The sequence below is a fragment of the Sinohyriopsis cumingii genome, unplaced genomic scaffold (genome assembly GCF_028554795.1).
Source record: "Sinohyriopsis cumingii isolate HCF-2022 unplaced genomic scaffold, ASM2855479v2 utg001510l, whole genome shotgun sequence".
NCBI lineage: Eukaryota > Metazoa > Mollusca > Bivalvia > Unionida > Unionidae > Sinohyriopsis > Sinohyriopsis cumingii.
This window is the reverse complement of record NW_028316007.1, coordinates 799,895-819,876: the sequence shown is the minus strand read 5'-3', so window position 1 is coordinate 819,876 and position 19,982 is coordinate 799,895. Positions and strand designations below refer to the sequence as shown.

At 35.6% G+C, this 19,982-nt stretch overlaps 1 protein-coding gene across 2 annotated transcripts in view; it reads right to left on the bottom strand.

Moving 5' to 3' along the window:
- The window catches only part of LOC149772396 (telomerase protein component 1-like), a 237,552-nt gene that overhangs the window by 146,567 nt on the left and 71,003 nt on the right, over nucleotides 1-19,982 (bottom strand). For both annotated transcript variants that reach the window (XM_089947879.1, XM_089947880.1), the window contains exons 17-22: nucleotides 18,707-18,778; nucleotides 12,093-12,257; nucleotides 10,771-10,947; nucleotides 9,959-10,201; nucleotides 7,117-7,230; nucleotides 6,472-6,592 (exon numbers count right to left, since the gene is read on the bottom strand). In XM_089947879.1, the coding sequence (XP_089804005.1) occupies nucleotides 6,472-6,592; nucleotides 7,117-7,230; nucleotides 9,959-10,201; nucleotides 10,771-10,947; nucleotides 12,093-12,257; nucleotides 18,707-18,778 (892 nt within the window). The remainder of the gene's footprint in view (nucleotides 1-6,471; nucleotides 6,593-7,116; nucleotides 7,231-9,958; nucleotides 10,202-10,770; nucleotides 10,948-12,092; nucleotides 12,258-18,706; nucleotides 18,779-19,982) is intronic.

Sequence of the window (19,982 nt, the reverse complement as noted above, 5' to 3'; positions counted from 1 at the left end):
CTGTTGTAACCCATTTTATCTTCCTTCCATGGTGTATAATTTGTACAAAATCTAACAATATGAAGTAATTTAATAATGTCATGAAGAAATTAAGGATATAAGCATTAATGTGCAAACCTGGATGACTGACACGAAAATTGTATAAACTTTGTTGACAAACAAAATATCCACTGAATTACATTCAGTTAGCTTATAATGCTGATGTCTATGGACAAGCAAATTGTTCATTAAATTAAGTTTCTCTGAGAATACTTACACAATCACATCTACATTAACAAGAAGCTCTGTTACTTCTCAAATCTAGCAATCATGAAAAAAACAATGACATCATTCCTTTCTATAAAACACAAAGGGAAGTAACTTCTACCCATTACTTACCCTGACAACTGCTAGGTGGCTACAGCTGTTTACTCAGTTTTAGCTTGAGTAATAATAATACATCAATCATGATGCTCACATAGGAAGGGTTTAACAGTAATCTGGTTGGGCAAATATTATCAAAGAAACATAATGTGATAAAAATATTTGCTTTCTTTTCTAAATACATTCCCCAATCAAATTAACATAAGAAGAACGGCTGACAGGAGCAAGCAGTGCAAAGTATCCTGCCACTATTATGGCTAGAATTTGAAGGAAAAGAAAACTGTATTTCCAATATAAGGATAAGCTGCACTCCGAACATTACTACTGACATAGACATGTTGATCACCACCTTCAATATAGCAACAACCAAAACAGCAAGATTCTTGGTAGACATTGCCCAGCCAAGAAGCCCTGGATCACAGCTGAGATCCTGAACCTGTGTGACAAAAGGAGGGAACTGAAGAAGAAAAAGTATGATACAGACGGGGCAGAGCAATACAAGGCAGTCAACTGGGAAGTCAAGAAAAGCATGTAAAAAGCATGTAAAAAGCAAAAGAGGAACTGGTTAGAACAAGCATAAAACAATGGTGGGTCACCTCTTTACAGGACAAAGCCAGAAACTGCCGGAAACAGCCTCACATAAGAAAAAGATATTCTGAAAAGATGGACAGAGTACTGCGCAGAACTTTAAAACCACTGAGCCACAATAGATCCAACGGTACTGAACGTCCCTCCAGCAACAAACAACGACAACCACCCTATCCTACATGAAGAAGTAGAAGCCATAGTGTGATTGCTGAAAAAGAGGAAGTCAGCAGGAGTGGACAACATCTGAGCAGAACTGATCCAAGCTGGGGGAGAAGCAATTATTAGCGTCCTCACAAACATCTGCAACAAGATTGGGCAAACACCGTACAATCCGTCTTATAAGCCATCCAAGTAAAGTCTTGTTGAGGATACTGCTGAACAGACTAAAACCACAGGCTGAAAAGATCATTGCCAAGGAGCAGGCAGGGTTCAGAGCAGGGCGCAGCACAACAGAACAGATCTTTAACCTCAGGATATTGTGTGAGAAGTACTTCCAACACCAGCAAGATCTGTACCACAACTTCATGGATTTCAAGAAGGCATTTGACAGGGTAGGGCATGTAGCCTTGTGGGTGACCATGAGACTGTACAATATCAATACCAACCTCATCACAGTAATAGAGCACCTCTATAACAAGGCCACCAGTGCAGTATACTTCAATGGCAGCACAGAAGACTGGTTGAGAACAACAGTTGGAGTCAGACAAGGCTGCCTGCACCCTCCCACACTATTCAACATCTTCCTGGAGAGAATCAGGGCAGACATGCTTGAAAGGCATGAAGGTACGGTCAGCATCAGAGGGAGAACAATTACCAACTTAAATTTTGCTGATGACATTGATGGACTAGCAGGAAATGAACAAGAATTAGCTAGCTTAGTAAAGAGCCTCGACAAAACCTCTGCAGCCTATGGCATGGAAATCAGTGCAGAGAAGACCAAAATGATGACTAACAACACCAACAGCATCTGCACCAACATCAGGGTCAAAATTAACAAGCTAGAAACAGTCCACAGCTTCAAATATCGTGGGGCAACTGTTACAGATGAAGGATCGAAGCCTGAAGTACTCTCCAGGATTGCACAGACAACAGCAGAACTGACAAAACTGAAGCCCATCTGGAATGACAAGAACATTACACTCAATTCAAAGGTCAGACTGATGCACTCATTGGTGATCTCCATATTTCTCTACACCTGAGAATCATGGACCATAACAGCTGACATAGAGAAAAGGATACAGGCCACAGAGACGAGATGTTTCTGAAAGATCCTTGGCATCACATACAAAGGCCATGTCACCGGCAAAGGATAAGACAAGCCATTGGGCCTCACAATGACTTCCTGATCACAGTTAAAAAAACATAAACTGCAGTGGTATGGGCATGTCTCAAGATCATCAGGACTTGCCCAGACAATCCTGCAAGGCACTGTGCAAGGAAGAAGAAAGAGAGGCAGGCAGAAAAGAAAGAGGTAGGAAGATAACATCTGAGAGTGGACAGGCTTGACATTGAGCGACTCACTGAGAAAGACGGAAAATCGAGAGGAATGGAGGAAGCTGGTTGTTCTGTCTTGTGCGGTGCCCCAACAGTCTAACAGACTATGGGACTGATGATGATGATGAGCTCAGCAAACTTCCTTGTGTGATGCTGTCATTATTCCAATGCAAGGACAGTAATGGCAAAGAAAACCAAGGAGCTCAGACATACAGAAAATAAAGGGACAAAATTAACAAACAAAAACCATACAATGCCATAACTCCGTTTTAAGCATAGATGTCAATCGTATCACTACTGTGGAGTGTGTTATTGGTATATCCAAACATATTGTTTATTTGTATGCTCCATGTTGCTACTAAAAAGTCTGGGTGAAACAAATTTCTATTATCTGATACTGAACACCATTTGTTTAAATAATGGAACTATCACTTATTTTTGCAGATGTCACTGAGGTGTTTTTTTATTATCATTTGAAATTCCCTTTTGGTCTCAACTACATATTATATGCCACAGTGAGTAAATAAAAATAATGTTATGTGTGGTACACTGACCACTTCATGTTTTGAAATATAGATATTTGAGATTTATATAGATGCTTTTAAATAGTTTTGGTTTTTCCATTTTAATGCCAATGGCGCAACTTATGATGTAGTCCAAATGAAACTTTCTGTGTATTTCTGGCATTTCATACTCACCTATTCTGTTGAATGTGTGGGTCAGACTGACTAGTTGTTTTGAGGTTCAATGTGTGGGTCAGACTGATTAGTTGTTTTGAGGTTCAATGTGTGGGTCACACTGGTTAGTTGTTTTGAGGTTCAATGTGTGGGTCAGACTGGTTAGTTGTTTTGAGGTTCAATGTGTGGGTCAGACTGATTAGTTGTTTTGAGGTTCAATGTGTGGGTCAGACTGGTTAGTTGTTTAGAGGTTCAATGTGTGGGTCAGACTGGTTAGTTGTTTAGATGTTCAATGTGTGGGTCAGACTGATTAGTTGTTTTGAGGTTCAATGTGTGGGTCAGACTGGTTAGTTGTTTTGAGGTTCAATGTGTGGGTCAGACTGGTTAGTTGTTTAGATGTTCAATGTGTGGGTCAGACTGGTTAGTTGTTTAGATGTTCAATGTGTGGGTCAGACTGGTTAGTTGTTTTGAGGTTCAATGTGTGGGTCAGACTGATTAGTTGTTTAGATGTTCAATGTGTGGGTCAGACTGGTTAGTTGTTTAGATGTTCAATGTGTGGGTCAGACTGGTTAGTTGTTTTGAGGTTCAATGTGTGGGTCAGACTGGTTAGTTGTTTTGAGGTTCAATGTGTGGGTCAGACTGATTAGTTGTTTAGATATTCAATGTGTGGGTCAGACTGGTTAGTTGTTTAGATATTCAATGTGTGGGTCAGACTGGTTAGTTGTTTAGATGTTCAATGTGTGGGTCAGACTGGTTAGTTGTTTAGATGTTCAATGTGTGGGTCAGACTGGTTAGTTGTTTAGATGTTCAATGTGTGGGTCAGACTGGTTAGTTGTTTAGATGTTCAATGTGTGGGTCAGACTGGTTAGTTGTTTAGATGTTCAATGTGTGGGTCAGACTGGTTAGTTGTTTTGAGGTTCAATGTGTGGGTCAGACTGGTTAGTTGTTTAGATGTTCAATGTGTGGGTCAGACTGGTTAGTTGTTTTGAGGTTCAATGTGTGGGTCAGACTGGTTAGTTGTTTTGAGGTTCAATGTGTGGGTCAGACTGGTTAGTTGTTTTGAGGCCTAACATCAAATATTGTTTCACTGACCTCAAAATATATGCAATTTGTTAATATTAGATGCAAGTTGATCTCAAGACTTCAGGTTATTTTGCATTTAGGGCTGCACTGTTGGAGACTGTCTTTTGTAAGCTGGATAGGATTTTCCTATTGTCATTGTAAAAAGTAGTGGATGCTAAGCGTTATGGCATTCACAAACTAGGTCATCCAGTTTATTTTTCTGATCAATAGTGACATCCCTTCTAATGACTGTTTCACTGCTGATGCATAGAGACTCATTATGCCGTAGTAGATTGATATTCCAATTGGTATTAGAATTTCAAGTGAGAATAAAAGAAAACGTCAGGGACATCAGTGAAAAGAAAGTTATCCCATTATCTAAACAAATGGTGTAAAATATCAGATAACTGGAATTATTTAGTCTGACCCTGAATTTTGAGTAGCAATATTTAACATAAAAAAGAAATTATTTTTGGACACACCAATACCATACACACTATAATCTAGATAGGGATCAACGTCTATGTTTAAATGTTAGTCCATTATTTATTTGCACTCCTAACATTAGACCAGTAAAACTGATGGTTATGTAGTCACAGCTTATGTGGTCCCCCTACCTTACAAAGGGACTCCAAGACTTTCCTTATGGAGTAAAAATTCCAGGTGTATCCAGCAAAGTGTTGTTCTGTGCCAGATATATGGCTGTGTCAACTTAAACTGATTTGGTAACAGCCTGGGCTGCCACCATCAGACTTACCAGATTCAATTATTGTCTCTGCTTAGTCAGATTGTGCAGATGACAGCTAGAAGGTTCACTGAATCTGCCAGCCAACAGCTTCTGTTATATCCCTGATCACAATGTTCCATATGAAAGCTAGACTTGCCAAAACAGCTCTGATTTTATTAGCTGAAATGTTCATATTGTACATCTGATCTCCTGAGATCTCAGGGTATGGTGAACATATCAACTTAACCTTTGAGTGTTTATATCCACTTTTCTCGGTTTTACACGAAGAAAGAGGCATTGTAAGACACCATGGCACTTCTCCATCCATTTCAAGTAGTGTTTGAGGGCACAGACTGGGTCTTGCATCATCAACTCTCTAGGCTTACTGACATAGATAGGGGCAGATGACCATTGTTTGACTGGTTGATGAAGGCAACCTGTTCTTTATTATGAATTATTATGTGTCATAAGGACCAATCTAATCTGAAGTGAAGATAGTTTGAGTCCAATGAAAGGGCATGCAACTTACTCTCCGTGTGTTGTTTATATACCCTTTTGTTATCGGTGTCACCGGTGACACCAGTGCAACCGGTAGAGCTACTTGTAAGGTCATGTGACTAATATTGTTGTGACTTATAATTGTGGCATTGAGATTCCAAAATAAACCATTGTCTTGTAACCGAGTATTTGGATACATTAAGATATATGATTTAAAGAGGGGTATAAAATATAAAATATATTTATTTTGATCTGCAGTAAGCATAGCCACAAGACCCCTCCCAACTTACTGAAAGTGCATCAATGGCATTTCTGGGTCCAGGACAAGAGAATAATAGAAGGAAGTTTGAGATTCTTCCTCATAGCAAACAAATTAATGCAGTAAGGCAATCAATTAATGGCTTGTTGTCTACACATGTTAACCTTCTTAAACTGATAACTCAGTCACACATCTGCACCTGTATCACATTTCTTGTCCCCAGTAGACTGATTATCAAAAGATTCTGTAGAGACAGAACATGTAAACTGCCAATTTTATTTTAACAAATGTAGATTTGTAAGAGAAAATGGCAAGTGCAATACACATCATTTAGATTGTTATTTTTGTCCTACCAACTCTATAATCACATGTATGGACAAGTGATGAATAAATATTCATCTATGATGCAGATAAAGTGAGAAATAAATGTACCTGAAATATACTTCCCTGAAGTTAGAAAAATAAAATTTAACTGATGAAAAGGAACAAATGAATTTAGTATTTGCAAGGCACTGTGAAAGAGTATCCTGACAACTCAAGAGTGGAAGTAGCAACCGACAAATGACAAGATTTGGCACAAGTCATCTATTTTATGGGCAGATCACTCTAGGCTGACTTACACCATGGCAAGCAAGTGACATTTTAGTTCTTTTGTTGCTATAACAAGCAACAGAATGTGGCAAACATTTTTAAGCTTGGGAGGGCTGAATTACAAAGGTAGTGGATATACCCCTAACATATTATGATCAGGTAATGTGTTTCAAGAAGAGATTTGTGATATTCTCTTTGACACTATAAAATACCTCATCTGGGTAGATCTTCTGTATGGCTGTCCACAAGTTGTTGATCACACGAGATCCAAACTCTTCCAACCCTTTCACAATTGGTTTGCCATCAGCAACACCTCCCCATGAGCATGGATATCTTCAAAAAGTAATCAATCAACATTAATAATACAGCATAATTGTCTTCAATTAAAACCCTAATCATCTAATTATCATTTTTCTGTTAAAATTATTCACATGTCCATCACACCTGAAATCAATCATGACAGTGCAACATGCTGATTGATGTAATAAATGATTAAGAGTACTCTTTATCTTTTGTCTCATTACTCATCTGCACAAAGGTATACAGATTTTGCTTAATTTATTGTGTGCCACTTGCAGTCATTAACGTTCTCATTACCTGATGGTTTTTCAAGTTTCCTGTTACAAATCATACCCTTTCAACAGAAGGATCACTGTTCATTTGGTCTTAAATCTTTTTTTTGTGGGGGGGAAGTACCAACCATGAAATTAAAAAAACTGGCACTCCATGAAAAAAATGAATTCACAGGATATGAATAAATAAACTGATTTAAAATGCATACATTTTTTAAAAATCTTTCAACTATCTGAATTAAAGATTGTTTTTTATTATCTGAGAACCATGAACATTAAACTTACGACTCGTATATTTCCAGGCCACTGTTCCTTATTCTATTCTTCAATTCCACCATCTTGGTCTTGCTAAGCTCATTCTCTGAACAAAAATCGGCAAGGAATTCTTTTGGTATGTCCCTAAAAACAAAGCAATAATACGAATAAACACTAGTGTTTGAAATAAAAGTTCCCTATGTCTCTAAATTATTTTTATTTTCAAACTAATAATTAATTGAGTCAATGCTAAGTTATGAATTTCTGCATGTTTCATCTTCAGAGTCCCTTTTGTGATGACCATATTTCAAGTAATTTTTCATACATGCAAAAAAACCCAAAGGGCAAAAAATAATGTGTACAAATATTATTTAGCATTATTGGGAAGTGATGATGTATGAAAAAAAGTATCCAACACTGATGACTCCAAAATATTGATGAACAGGTATAAATCATAACATCAGGAAGAGAGAGATATTTAGTCCTACTTCATGTCATTTTCCTCAATGTGCCATCCTTAAAATGTCAACCATTTAGTCAAAACTTTTTTAAAGACTGAAAACATTAAACCCTCATTCATTAGTTTGAAACTGTTTACAGCCCAACCCTAAAAATATATTTGACATTACATAGGGACATGCTCTTTTCAGTTTGAGTGAACTGATGGGTCGGTCCTTACCCCTCTAAGGTCACATTACTAGAGTCCCGAATCAGAAATCATTGAGATTCCCACCCAAGAAAGCTGTAGACATGGTTAAGGACTTGGACTCTTGACCAGAAGATTGTAGGTTTAATTCCTACCATATGATCAGCTTTCAGCAAAACTTCTTTTTATTCACAATATTCTTACTTTGAAAGAAATATTTGGTGATATCATCAAAGCACACTATGCATAGGCGTAAATGTGTTTAAATATGGATTCATTAATAGTGTCTCTCCATCAATCCATTATTGTGACTTCAAAACTTGAGGTATGTGGTTGGAAAAGTGGAGTAAGTGCAGATGAGATTTAAATAACATGCTGTCCTCAAGGGGTATGGAAGGGACAGAGCAAGGTAATGACTTACATAAAAAAGCATTGTGTTTGTTGTTTTGTCGAGGATTTGAATTTATAAAAAAGTCCTACATGAATACTGTTACTTAATCATTTATAGTTTTGCATAAACAACATTGGATTGGCTCATAAATTCATGTGAGAGCAAATGTGCATTACTGTCCCTACAGCTATACAATCATAGATAAGTAAAAGGGCCTTTCTGTCCCTACTGCTATACAATCATAGATAAGTAAAAGGGCCTTTCTGTCACTACAGATATATAATCATAGATAAGTAAAAGGGCCTTTCTGTCCATACAGCTATATTATCACAGATGAGTAATCAGCACTTACTGACTCTGCAGAGATACCACAGATGAGTAAATGGGCCTTACTGTCCCTACATATATATCTTAGATAAGTAAATGGGCCTTACTGTCTCTACAGATACATCCTAGATGAGTAAATGGGCCTTATTGTCTCTACAGATACATCCTACATGAGTAAATGGGCCTTACTGTCTCTACAGATACATCCTAGATAAGTAAATGGGCCTTACTGTCTCTACAGATACATCCTAGATAAGTAAATGGGCCTTATTGTCTCTACAGATACATCCTAGATAAGTAAATGGGCCTTACTGTCTCTACAGATACATCTTAGATAAGTAAATGGGCCTTACTATCTCTACAGATATATCTTAGATAAGTAAATGGGCCTTACTGTCTCTACAGATACATCCTAGATGAGTAAATGGGCCTTACTGTCTCTACAGATACATCCTAGATAAGTAAATGGGCCTTATTGTCTCTACAGATACATCCTAGATAAGTAAATGGGCCTTACTGTCTCTACAGATACATCTTAGATAAGTAAATGGGCCTTACTATCTCTACAGATATATCTTAGATAAGTAAATGGGCCTTACTGTCTCTACAGATACATCTTAGATAAGTAAATAGGCCTTATTGTCCCTACAGATACATCCTAGATGAGTAAATGGGCCTTACTGTCCCAAAAGATATATCGTAGATGAGTACAAAGGCCTTACTGGGATCTCTCTTGATATATCATAAATGTGCAAAAGGACATTACTGTCTCTATAGATGTATCATTGTTTGTTGAGTAGCAACATGAATATTGACAACTGGTATCACTATAACATCATAAAAAAATATTTATGGATATCTATATCATATGTTTTTTGAAAATATAGCTTTTATTTAAGTCATTTTTGTTAATGATAATAGTATTATGATTGGTAGTCTAACGCAACAGAAAGAACTTTTAAGGTGAGGTCACACCACATGTGTAGTGTACATTATCATTTTTCTGTTATATTCAGCTTTGTACAAGTCAAACAAGAAATTTGAAATATTTATAATCTTTTCATTGAAACTGCAGAGAGGAAAAACTTTTTATGCTAAACAGACAGTATCGTGCTAGACTGAAATGTTTATTTAATTTCATTGGATTACATCAAACATTCAAGGACTTAGTGTCATTCAACTGTCACTGAATTAGCTTGAAGTAAAACTTTTAGATATTAGAAAATTGTTTCTTCACTGGTGCTAGCACATTCAGAATACCTTTCAACTGTTTCTGGAATACTGTGAAATGGAGAGGTTAATAATCTAGGAATTCGTATAATACTGTAAGTTATTTTTATTCTTTCACTTTGTTTTATATTTTAGGAAAATAAATTTATATTTTGGAAAACTGAATGCTTGTTGGATTTTATCTTGCCTATAACATATTTGTAAGCCCCGAGTATGTAACAAGAATACTGAGAACAGTTGGTATCACTGTAACTAACACCATAAAAGCTTATCAATACCTTTCAAATGTTGAGTCCCTGAAGTAGAAGAATGCCTTCTCCTTCTTTGCCTTGGGGTCAGACAGTGCACCCAGATAAATCTCCAACTCTGTTACAGAGGCTCCTTTGGGATATTCCCTGACCCAGTCAAATTCACTGGTGTTAGGGACTATGTATTCATCTGGCACCCATCCAAAACGCTCTCCTAAGATGCCAATAAACAGCTGACTTTTCATCACCTCTGTTAAACACAGTTCCAGTGTTCTGAAATGAAGATGATTAAATGCTGATACATACATATCAAAAAGACGTAAATTTATTATGTTCATTAAATTCAAATACATACATGTAAAATAACAATTTAAAGTGTTCATTATTTCTAGAGATAAGAGACTGCAAGATTGGATGAGAGAGTGGGAACTGTCAATTTTAAAAGTTAAAAATAATTGTTAATGCACTCACAAGACAGAAATGAGTGGGTCCATGTGAAAAAATAGGTGTCATCACATGTTAACAGATAAATATAAAAGACGACCAGGTATATTGTCACTTTTACTTTTGGTAAACCTGTATAACTATAATTATTGTCATGTTTCCTATTGGCAAGCTGTATAAATGTAATTTTTGCACATAGGAATGGTGATCAAGTTAACTAGAAATCTACTATCACAACAAAAAGGTCATGATACATTTTTTAAGCTGGGGAATGTAAGCTGTAAATAACTAAATTTAATCAACATACAGGATATCATGTAAGTTTCACCTGACAAACTAAAAGAATGAAAATTACGGTCATTTTATGACATATATAGCAAGTAATTGATCACACATACTTGTTGCTCCTGGTTTCTTCCTCTGTCACACCCCAACGCAAATCCACCTCGTATACATTGATGAAATGATTCTTGCCCAGTGCCCTCAGTTCCGGGAAAACAAATCGTGTCAACAAATCTCTCTCTCCATGCATGTCTCGGAATGTAGAAGAGATGAACACACGCAGACTTCTCCAGCTATAAAAGTAGAAATGGTATTGTCCTTTCAAATCTGTTTCTACCACTAACAGTTGATGAATCCTCAAACTTTGTACCACAAAAAACTTACAAATCCCCAAACTCCATCCTATTCATATGTCAGTTAGTAACTCGTTTATTCAGAATTCTACAAGGACAAAAGCGATGCCTGATTGAGTTTGAGACATGTTGCACAATTAGGCATTCTACAGTAAGCTTTTAGTCTTTGTTGCCACATCTTTAACTGCGTATTTTCGCAATGACGGATGGGTTATCAATGTTTCCAGAATAATTATGTGGATTCCCACTGGTTGTGTGAGGTGATGTGAATATACTTTTTTTTGCTGTAAATCAATAGGGCATGTTGTTACATTGAGTCTACTGTGAAGCACAGTCACAATATATGGTGTAAAGAGAAACTTAAGTATTCAGTTTCATTCCAATTTCTGGAGTCATTTACACTTTTTATGTTCCTATTTAAGTCTGCACACGTGTTTTATGTTGTACTCAGGTATTTTTCAAGAAGACAAATATTTATTTGTAATGTTCAGTGGTGATAGAAAGCGCTCATTATTTGGACTCTAATACTATTCTAGAAGTGTTATAAATTATTCCAAAGAATTCTGGACGATGCCATCTTGAAGACATCAAAGTTTTTGGACCAGTACATTTTCAGTACTGAAAACTGTAAGGGACTTTTCATTCATTTAGGATTTTCATAGACCTTTATAAGGACTAATTTAGATTTACTTCATTATACTGTAAGTTCATCTCACAGTTTTCATTTATCACTTTAATAATTAAATTGTTTGTTAAGTTTTACAAAACTTAGTTTTGCTTCTTTTCTGTTATTGACCATAAACCATTAACAAAAGAATCATGATTCACTCAAAACTTTACGTTGAATCAGCATTTCAACTATCCAAAAATGCTTCAATATAAAGAATTACTGGGTATGGTCCAAAGTCTGGTACATTTTATGTTTAAATTGTGGATGTATTCTGACATATGGAAGCAAGCAATAAACAAACTGTATATATGGGAGGTATGTAAAGGGAAAGTTGTTTCGGTAAATGAGCTTGTCTGCTTTTAAAAAAATGTAAATCTTGTACCAAAATGACCAATTTATATATATTGTATCTCACCTTGGTTTGTTAATGACAATGGGCAGTGGGGTGGGTGGTCTGATTTTTGGCACTGGTTTAGACAGCCTCTCTTGGACTGTGAGAGGAAGTGGTTTCAAGTCGAATGCCTCATCTATCTTCTCAACATGGGTCAGCTGACCACTGTCACCTCGTTCAGCAATAAACCTGAAGAAATGAAAACAGTTACTTGCATTTATCAATATATGTGTAAAACGAAAGAGTAAAATCGATAGTGATGTCTTAAGGTTTTCATTTGGCTTTTCTAAAGATCAACTGAAGGGAAAAATATTGAACTACATGAATTATATCAAAAGAAAACCTCAATAAGCACAATATTTTCAAAATCTATTTAAATATTCAACAACACAAGCTTAATGTCTCTATTTAGATCCATATATGAAAATTGTCTAGTATTACAAAGCCATTTTTATTAATATTGCATTTTTCTGGAATGTGTGGTATACAATTTAAAAACAATGACAAAGTATATATTCCACTAACATTACATTTTTATGGTTCAGAGAATTTTATCACTAGTTTCATCCCCTTTTTTAAATTTTAAGTTATAATGGTCTTTATCATGTACATTGTACAGAGTACAGAAATACCAACTTTAGTATTTACCTGTACAAGCATATGCATCACAACCATGCACCTTACAATGTAAATTAGGCTCCTCCATCTACTAAAATTAGCATATCTTTAACACTGTATTCGCCATTGATGTCTTTATTTTTCCAAATTACAGAAGTTTATGCTGACAGAATTTTGGTATAAAATTTATAAGGTCTGAACAGGTTAATAATCTGCAGCTATCTTAGAATTTTACCAGGAAAATACCCCAAAAGGTGGGGTATGATTTTTAATGGACTGCTGGCAGACCTTGTACAAATTTTCTTTTGCTTGGCGTTTTATGGCACAGCAACACAAATAGGATACTTAATGCCATGGCAACTGCAGTAAAATGCCTTGTACAAATAATGGCAGCTGACTCAGACTGGTCCTATGGCAGGATTCAAATCTGCAACCTTTCAGCCACAAGTCTTGCATGCAAACCACAATGCCACTGCAGCTCTATAATTTTAATATATGTACCTTCTCAACACCTATTTGAGGTTCGTGTCTCCCATTCAGTAACCAGCTTCACAAAATATCTCCTTAAAACAAGATATTTACATATCCTACTTATGATACTTCTTACAATAAAGGGATTTTTCATTATCTTGCTTAAAATAACACTGTATTACAACCATAACTATGTATAACACTGTATTACAACCATAACTATGTATAACACTGTATTACAACCATAACTATGTATAACACTGTATTATTGCCATAACTATGTATAACACTGTATAATAGCTGTAACCATGATAACACTGTATTACAACCATAACTATGTATAACACTGTATTATTGCCATAACTATGTATAACACTGTATAATAGCTGTAACCATGATAACACTGAAAACCAGACTCACTTTCCCCATGCACTACACACAGATGGATCTTTTAGTTGTCAAGTAGGTCTAATACAAGTTTTGTGGCAGGGGAGGTTTGAGGTCAGGCACAAATCATCTGGAAGTGACAGTGCGACAGCAGAGCACATGCAAGTTAATTATGGGAGAGATGTGTACAGTTGCAGTAGAGAGACCCCCGGATCTAACCCTAACCCTGATGGGTACAGAGACCCCTCGATCTAACTCTAACCCTGATGGGTACAGAGACCCCTTGGATCTAACCCTAACCCTGATGGGTACAAAGACCCCTTGGATTCTCCCTTTATTTTCTTGACTATAATGTGCTTTCTGCAAAATGTTTTTTCACTTTATGACTAAATAGAGTTAAACAGTTTTATTAATATTTTTTATTATGTATAATGTATTATATTTAATATATTATTATGAAATCAATTTCCAATACATTATGAATAATTATTTATATAATACTTATTTATATTATTCTAGGTATTATGCAAATCATTTTTTTTATTATATAATATGAGTTCTGATGGATTATTGAACAACCTTCAATATTATATCAGGGTATAATACATGTATATTAAAAATAATAGATTATACATAATAAAAATATTAATAAAACTTTATCTCAGTTTATTCATAAAGTTCTGATATAGTTAGCAACATAGATGTCTATATGTTTAAAATCCAGTTTTATGCATTATTATGTATTAAAATACCATTTATCAATACTGTATTTTTCCATGTCAATTATTTGTTAAAGATGAAAACAATTACATATCGTAACAATTTAAGATAGGATGTCATCTTGCTTAGGTCATGTTGTTTATATCATTGATCACTTAGAAACAGAATATATTTAATGATGTAAGCAGTGATATTGAATTCAGTTTGAATTCAGTCTGATGAAGCAATAAAGCGAAACTGGTCACACATTCTATGTGTTGGTGTTGTTTATTTTATTATTATGTATATTTAATTTAATTATTTGTTTGTTAGTTTTTAAATTTTTAAAATTCTATTACATGCTATTGTAATGTAAATTTATTTAACAGATATGATAATGTCTAGAATAGAGCTTAGTTCTGACTGACCATTTTTATTTTTAATGTAAACAACTAATAATAGAGACATTGTATCTAATGCTGACCTAGTTCCTGACCTTGTTTCAAAATCAGTGGCAGTTTTGGTAAACAACTGTTTTAAAATTTTTTAAAATTCTTTCTCAGAGTAAGAATTGTTAAGTTGAGCCAAGGTCATACATGGACTATGTGATAATTTTCATGTAACAAACATCCATTTCTTCTGGAAGGTTGAACCCTTGACCCCCATCCGGGAATCTGTTTTACTTCTTAAGTTAGCCTTATACCTAATGTTTTGTATAGAAGTAGTCAGTGGACTTTAAACTTTTGACACGTTATGTTGTGTTGTTGTGACCAATTTGGGCTGAGATTTTATTTTCTTCAAATTATTGGATTTCAAGTGATTATTTTCCATGGAAATCCTAGTGCTCAAATTATTCTTGGACAAGGACATTTATCGAAATTTACACAAAATTCAAAAACTGGAATAATATTTTCTGTGATTCAACAAGAGACTGTTGACACTGTAGCACTTCACAAGTTACAACAGACGTCACTGTCTTCCATTCTGGACTTCATCAGAATTCGAACTCTGTTTCATTCAGTACATTTAATTACTAGGACTTCTATTCTTTAATTCTTGGATTATTTTTGGATTTGGTTCGTAAAACAGCAAGTTCTTTTTTCTTATTTTTCACTTGATATTCTAGGGAAATAAATTATTTAAATTTTACAAAGCTTGTTGTCTTCACTTTTTTCCTGTTACTTTTTGTAACAGCCTAGACTCATAACATTATCATATATATATATATATATATATATATATATATATATATATATATATATATATATATATATATATATATATATATATATATATATATATATATATAGCACACAATACATAGGTACAGTTGACACTTTATTGTACACATAAAATAACCTTTGGCATTCCAGGGGCAAGTCCTCTCACAGCACACTGCACCAGCCCAGTCTGAATTGTTTGTTCTATAGGAATGCCTCAGGAAGAGAGACTTGTAGGGTTGTGAAGTGTGTCCAACACCTGTATGTGAAGCCACAAGGCGCTGATACAAGGTATATAGGGACACTGATAACCAAAACTCGACAAGTCTGATCCTGAGGATGGCATGATAACAAACATCAGCTGATACTCCATACATGCACCGTAGGAAGCGGGTATGAAATATATATGGGCATAATAGTTGAGTACCTTTAAGTACTGACACAAATTGGGGTTCAAAAGCAAAGTTATGAATGCATGAAATTTGCTAATGGACCATTGTTCCACAGGAATACCTCAGGAAGAGAGACTTTGGGGAGTATGTAGGGTTGTGAAGAGTGTCCGACACCTGTATAAGCCTGATCCCGAGGATTGCCATGCTAACAAACATCAGCCAATACTCCATACATGCACCATGGGAAGCGGGTATGAAGTATACTTGGCCTAGTAGTCAAGTATATTCAAGTACTGACAAACTTGGGGTTCAAGCAAAGTTATGAATGCACGAACTTGGACAATGGTGCTCGAGAACAAAACTGGAACATTATGCTACACAGGTAATGCCCCAAATAAATGACATGGTGGAAGGAGGGCAGGCGGGTGGTTCTTTCTGCAAAAAGTTAAATGCAGCGTTGACACTGAAAAGCACACATCTCTACAGGCATCCGAGTTGCTGAATGAATGCCTCAAAAAACTGAATGTTTGCTCACATGCTCAAACTGGGCAGATTTTTAAAAATTCTTAAACTCTGTCATGAAAGGATTATTCACTTTTGCTGTCTTCGCAATCACACGATCACAAGTCACACCAGTAATCCTAATGGTTGTGCCATATTCCAGTAAAGAGAATTATTTCCTCCATTTTTCATTAAAGTTAAATCCACGGTTACTCTTTTGTGTTCTGCTTCTTTCACTTTCTCTGCTAATGATTCTTAGTGCATGCTGTTTTAATTTGGAGATCACTTTCTAGTGCAACAAGCATTGAGGCTGAACATCTAGATGACATATTACTGAGCTCGATGGAAATCGCATAAGAGCTCATGAGATATGGGGAAGCTACTCCATCATAACATTGCCTATGCTTGTCTGGTTCCCTGTTTCATATGCTCCCTGCGTTGCACTCCGCTATATGAATAGAGGTGTGCAATGCAGGGAGCAAACAAAGCAGGGAAACAGTCTATGACTATGCTCGAAGTATACATGATGCCATCCCTCATCCAAAGCACTGGACATTAAATAAATCCTGATCGCATTATACGAATCCTTTGCACCAAAAAAATGCACAGCAACAAATTGTGTGCGTCAATTTTCTCCAGCGTGCATCCCTGACACACATATGTGCGTAAAGGGAAACACTGATGCATGACCTATAACATTTCAGAAATTGGTTGCCAGCCAGATTTTTTGTTTTTGTAAAACAACTGAAGTAGTCATAGCAACAAAGGTCTATCATATTTATCTGTTTTTTCCAATGCAGCCATTTATAGCAGTGTCACAATGCACATGTTGCCAATACATCATAGTCGCTGGTGATGTTTAGCAGGTGGTCATCAAGACAGTACATTTATATAATAAAATCGATCCATGCATTATGATTGTGGTCATAAATGACAGGTGGTCACTCATACCCGAGGTTGCTCAAGACAGGTTTTACTGCATGTAGCTCCATAAGTGTTCAAGATTACATGTTTATTTGAGCTTCATTGTGTTTTCCAAACAAACCATGTGACTCTGGCTTCTGACCTTCTAACCCCATCAAGCATTTCTCAGCTAACATGTAACAAATCTGATACGAAAAAGCCCCTTCACATAGATTTTCACAATTTACTCACAGATAAATAATACAGTGATTCATCTACCTGATCAAAATTGGATTTTATTAGGTATAATATGGATATTAAAGTCTTATAGTAATAATGGCTAAAAATGGAACTAAGCTCCACTGAAGAAGATATGCAGGTGATCAAAGGCAAAATGTACTATTACGGTTAAATTAAGTTTCCAATTAATGTAACTTGATTTATAAATACATGTAAAGTGTATTCTAATTTACATGTATAACCAAACATCAGCAGATTGTGTATTACAGTGAATTTCCATTTTTAGGTTGGTGGTCGGTGTTTAAAGGCATTACTGTCTTCTGTTGCTTTCTAATGAATCTTCATCATAGCAAGGAAGTCTACCATGAGATATAAAATATTGTTACTGGTACAGAGGTCCAAAGGTCAATGTGTCCTGGAAAAAATGGGGTCCATCTGATCTGCATTATTATGGCAACAGAAAACGTAAAATATTAGCCACAGAATAATATACAAAAGAGTGACCTACAATGCCATCTATGTCAGAACCAATAATTCTAAACACAAAACTAGTACAACTAAGTTTTGTTCACCTAACTGAGACCTGAAGCTTATGTTTTCTACAAAATGTATCAATCAGGTAAAAAATTAATCAATACCTGCCATAAAACAAATCAAGTTATGCTGATTATATTTTCTGAGGAACATTTATTATTTAATTCTGTTTGTAGTTTTAGCAGACAAAACTCCATGTATGTGATGACACCAATGTTATTTCCGATGTTGATTGGCTACTATTTTTAATTAAATGTTTTCCATTCTTTCTGCACAAAACAGAGTAACAAAAAGAAGACTGCTCAAAATGGAATTAAATTCAGAAATGATTACGACAAAACTAAAATGACAATTGTGACATCTGGGGAAAATTCTTACAATGCTGATTATACAGACTCCATTTTTTCCAGGACACATTGTCTAGTCATGATATGTTTCATGACATCTTGAAGGGTTCAGGAGATATTAAGTGAACAGAAGTGTGATGGATAGATAAGCTGATTCTAGTGTATCCCACCAACTCTGTGTGTGTGTGTGTGTGTGTGTGTGTGTGTGTGTGTGTGTGTCTCTGTGTGTGTGTGTGTGTGTGTGCATCTGTGTGATTTAAACTTTTAAAACTTTTTACATAAAAAATATAACAAATAAAGCAGAAAATTTAAATTTCTTTAAGTACCTAAGAATCTGGTCACTGAAGCCTGATATGTAGATGTTGTTGTCATGCTCTGGCTTGATACTTGTAGAAAAGCTAAATGAAGAAATGAAACAAAAATGTCAATATAAGTTCAATAAAATAGAACATCTTTAAAATTAAATTGTACCATCAATGGCAACCCTTCTAATGTTGGTGATAAAGACCTGATCCAAGTCTACAATGTACAAACCTGTTAAATGTCTACAAAGTACAGACCTGTTGCAAGTTTATAATGTACAGACCTGTTCCTAGTATACATGTACAGACATGTTCAAAGTCTATAACGTATAGACCTGTTTGAGGTTTACAACATACAAACCTGTCCCAAGCCTACAATGTACAGACCTGTTTCAAGTCTACAATGTACAGACCTGTTTCAAGTCTACAATGTACAGACCTGTTCCTAGTCTACAGGTACAGACATGTTCTAAGTCTATAACATATAGACCTGTTTGAGGTTTACAACATACAAACTTGTCCCAAGAAAACAATGTACAGACCTGTTCAAAGTCTACAATGTACAGACCTGTTTCAAGTCTACAATGTACAGACCTGTTCAAAGTCTACAATGTACAGACCTGTTTCAAGTCTACAATGTACAGACCTGTTCAAAGTCTACAATGTACAGACCTGTTCAAAGTCTACAATGTACAGACCTGTTTCAAGTCTACAATGTACAGACCTGTTCAAAGTCTACAATGTACAGACCTGTTCAAAGTCTACAATGTACAGACCTGTTCAAAGTCTACAATGTACAGACCTGTTTCAAGTCTACAATGTACAGACCTGTTCAAAGTCTACAATGTACAGACCTGTTCAAAGCCTACAATGTACAGACCTGTTCAAAGCCTACAATGTACAGACCTGTTCAAAGTCCACAATGTACAGACCTGTTCAAAGCCTACAATGTACAGACCTGTTCAAAGTCTACAATGTACAGACCTGTTCAAAGTCTACAATGTACAGACCTGTTCAAAGCCTACAATGTACAGATCTGTTCAAAGTCTACAATGTACAGACCTGTTCAAAGTCTACAATGTACAGACCTGTTCAAAGTCTACAATGTACAGACCTGTTCAAAGTCTACGTGTTCATACCTGTTCCAGGTCTACAATAACCCAAAGACATTACAATAATTAGCATAACGCTAAATTAGAGTCTAAAAGTTTGTTAAATATTTTAAAAAGATCAAAAGGTCCCTCCACTTAAATTCTACCCATTCAAAACATCAAAACATTTGCTACTTTCTGATAAAATG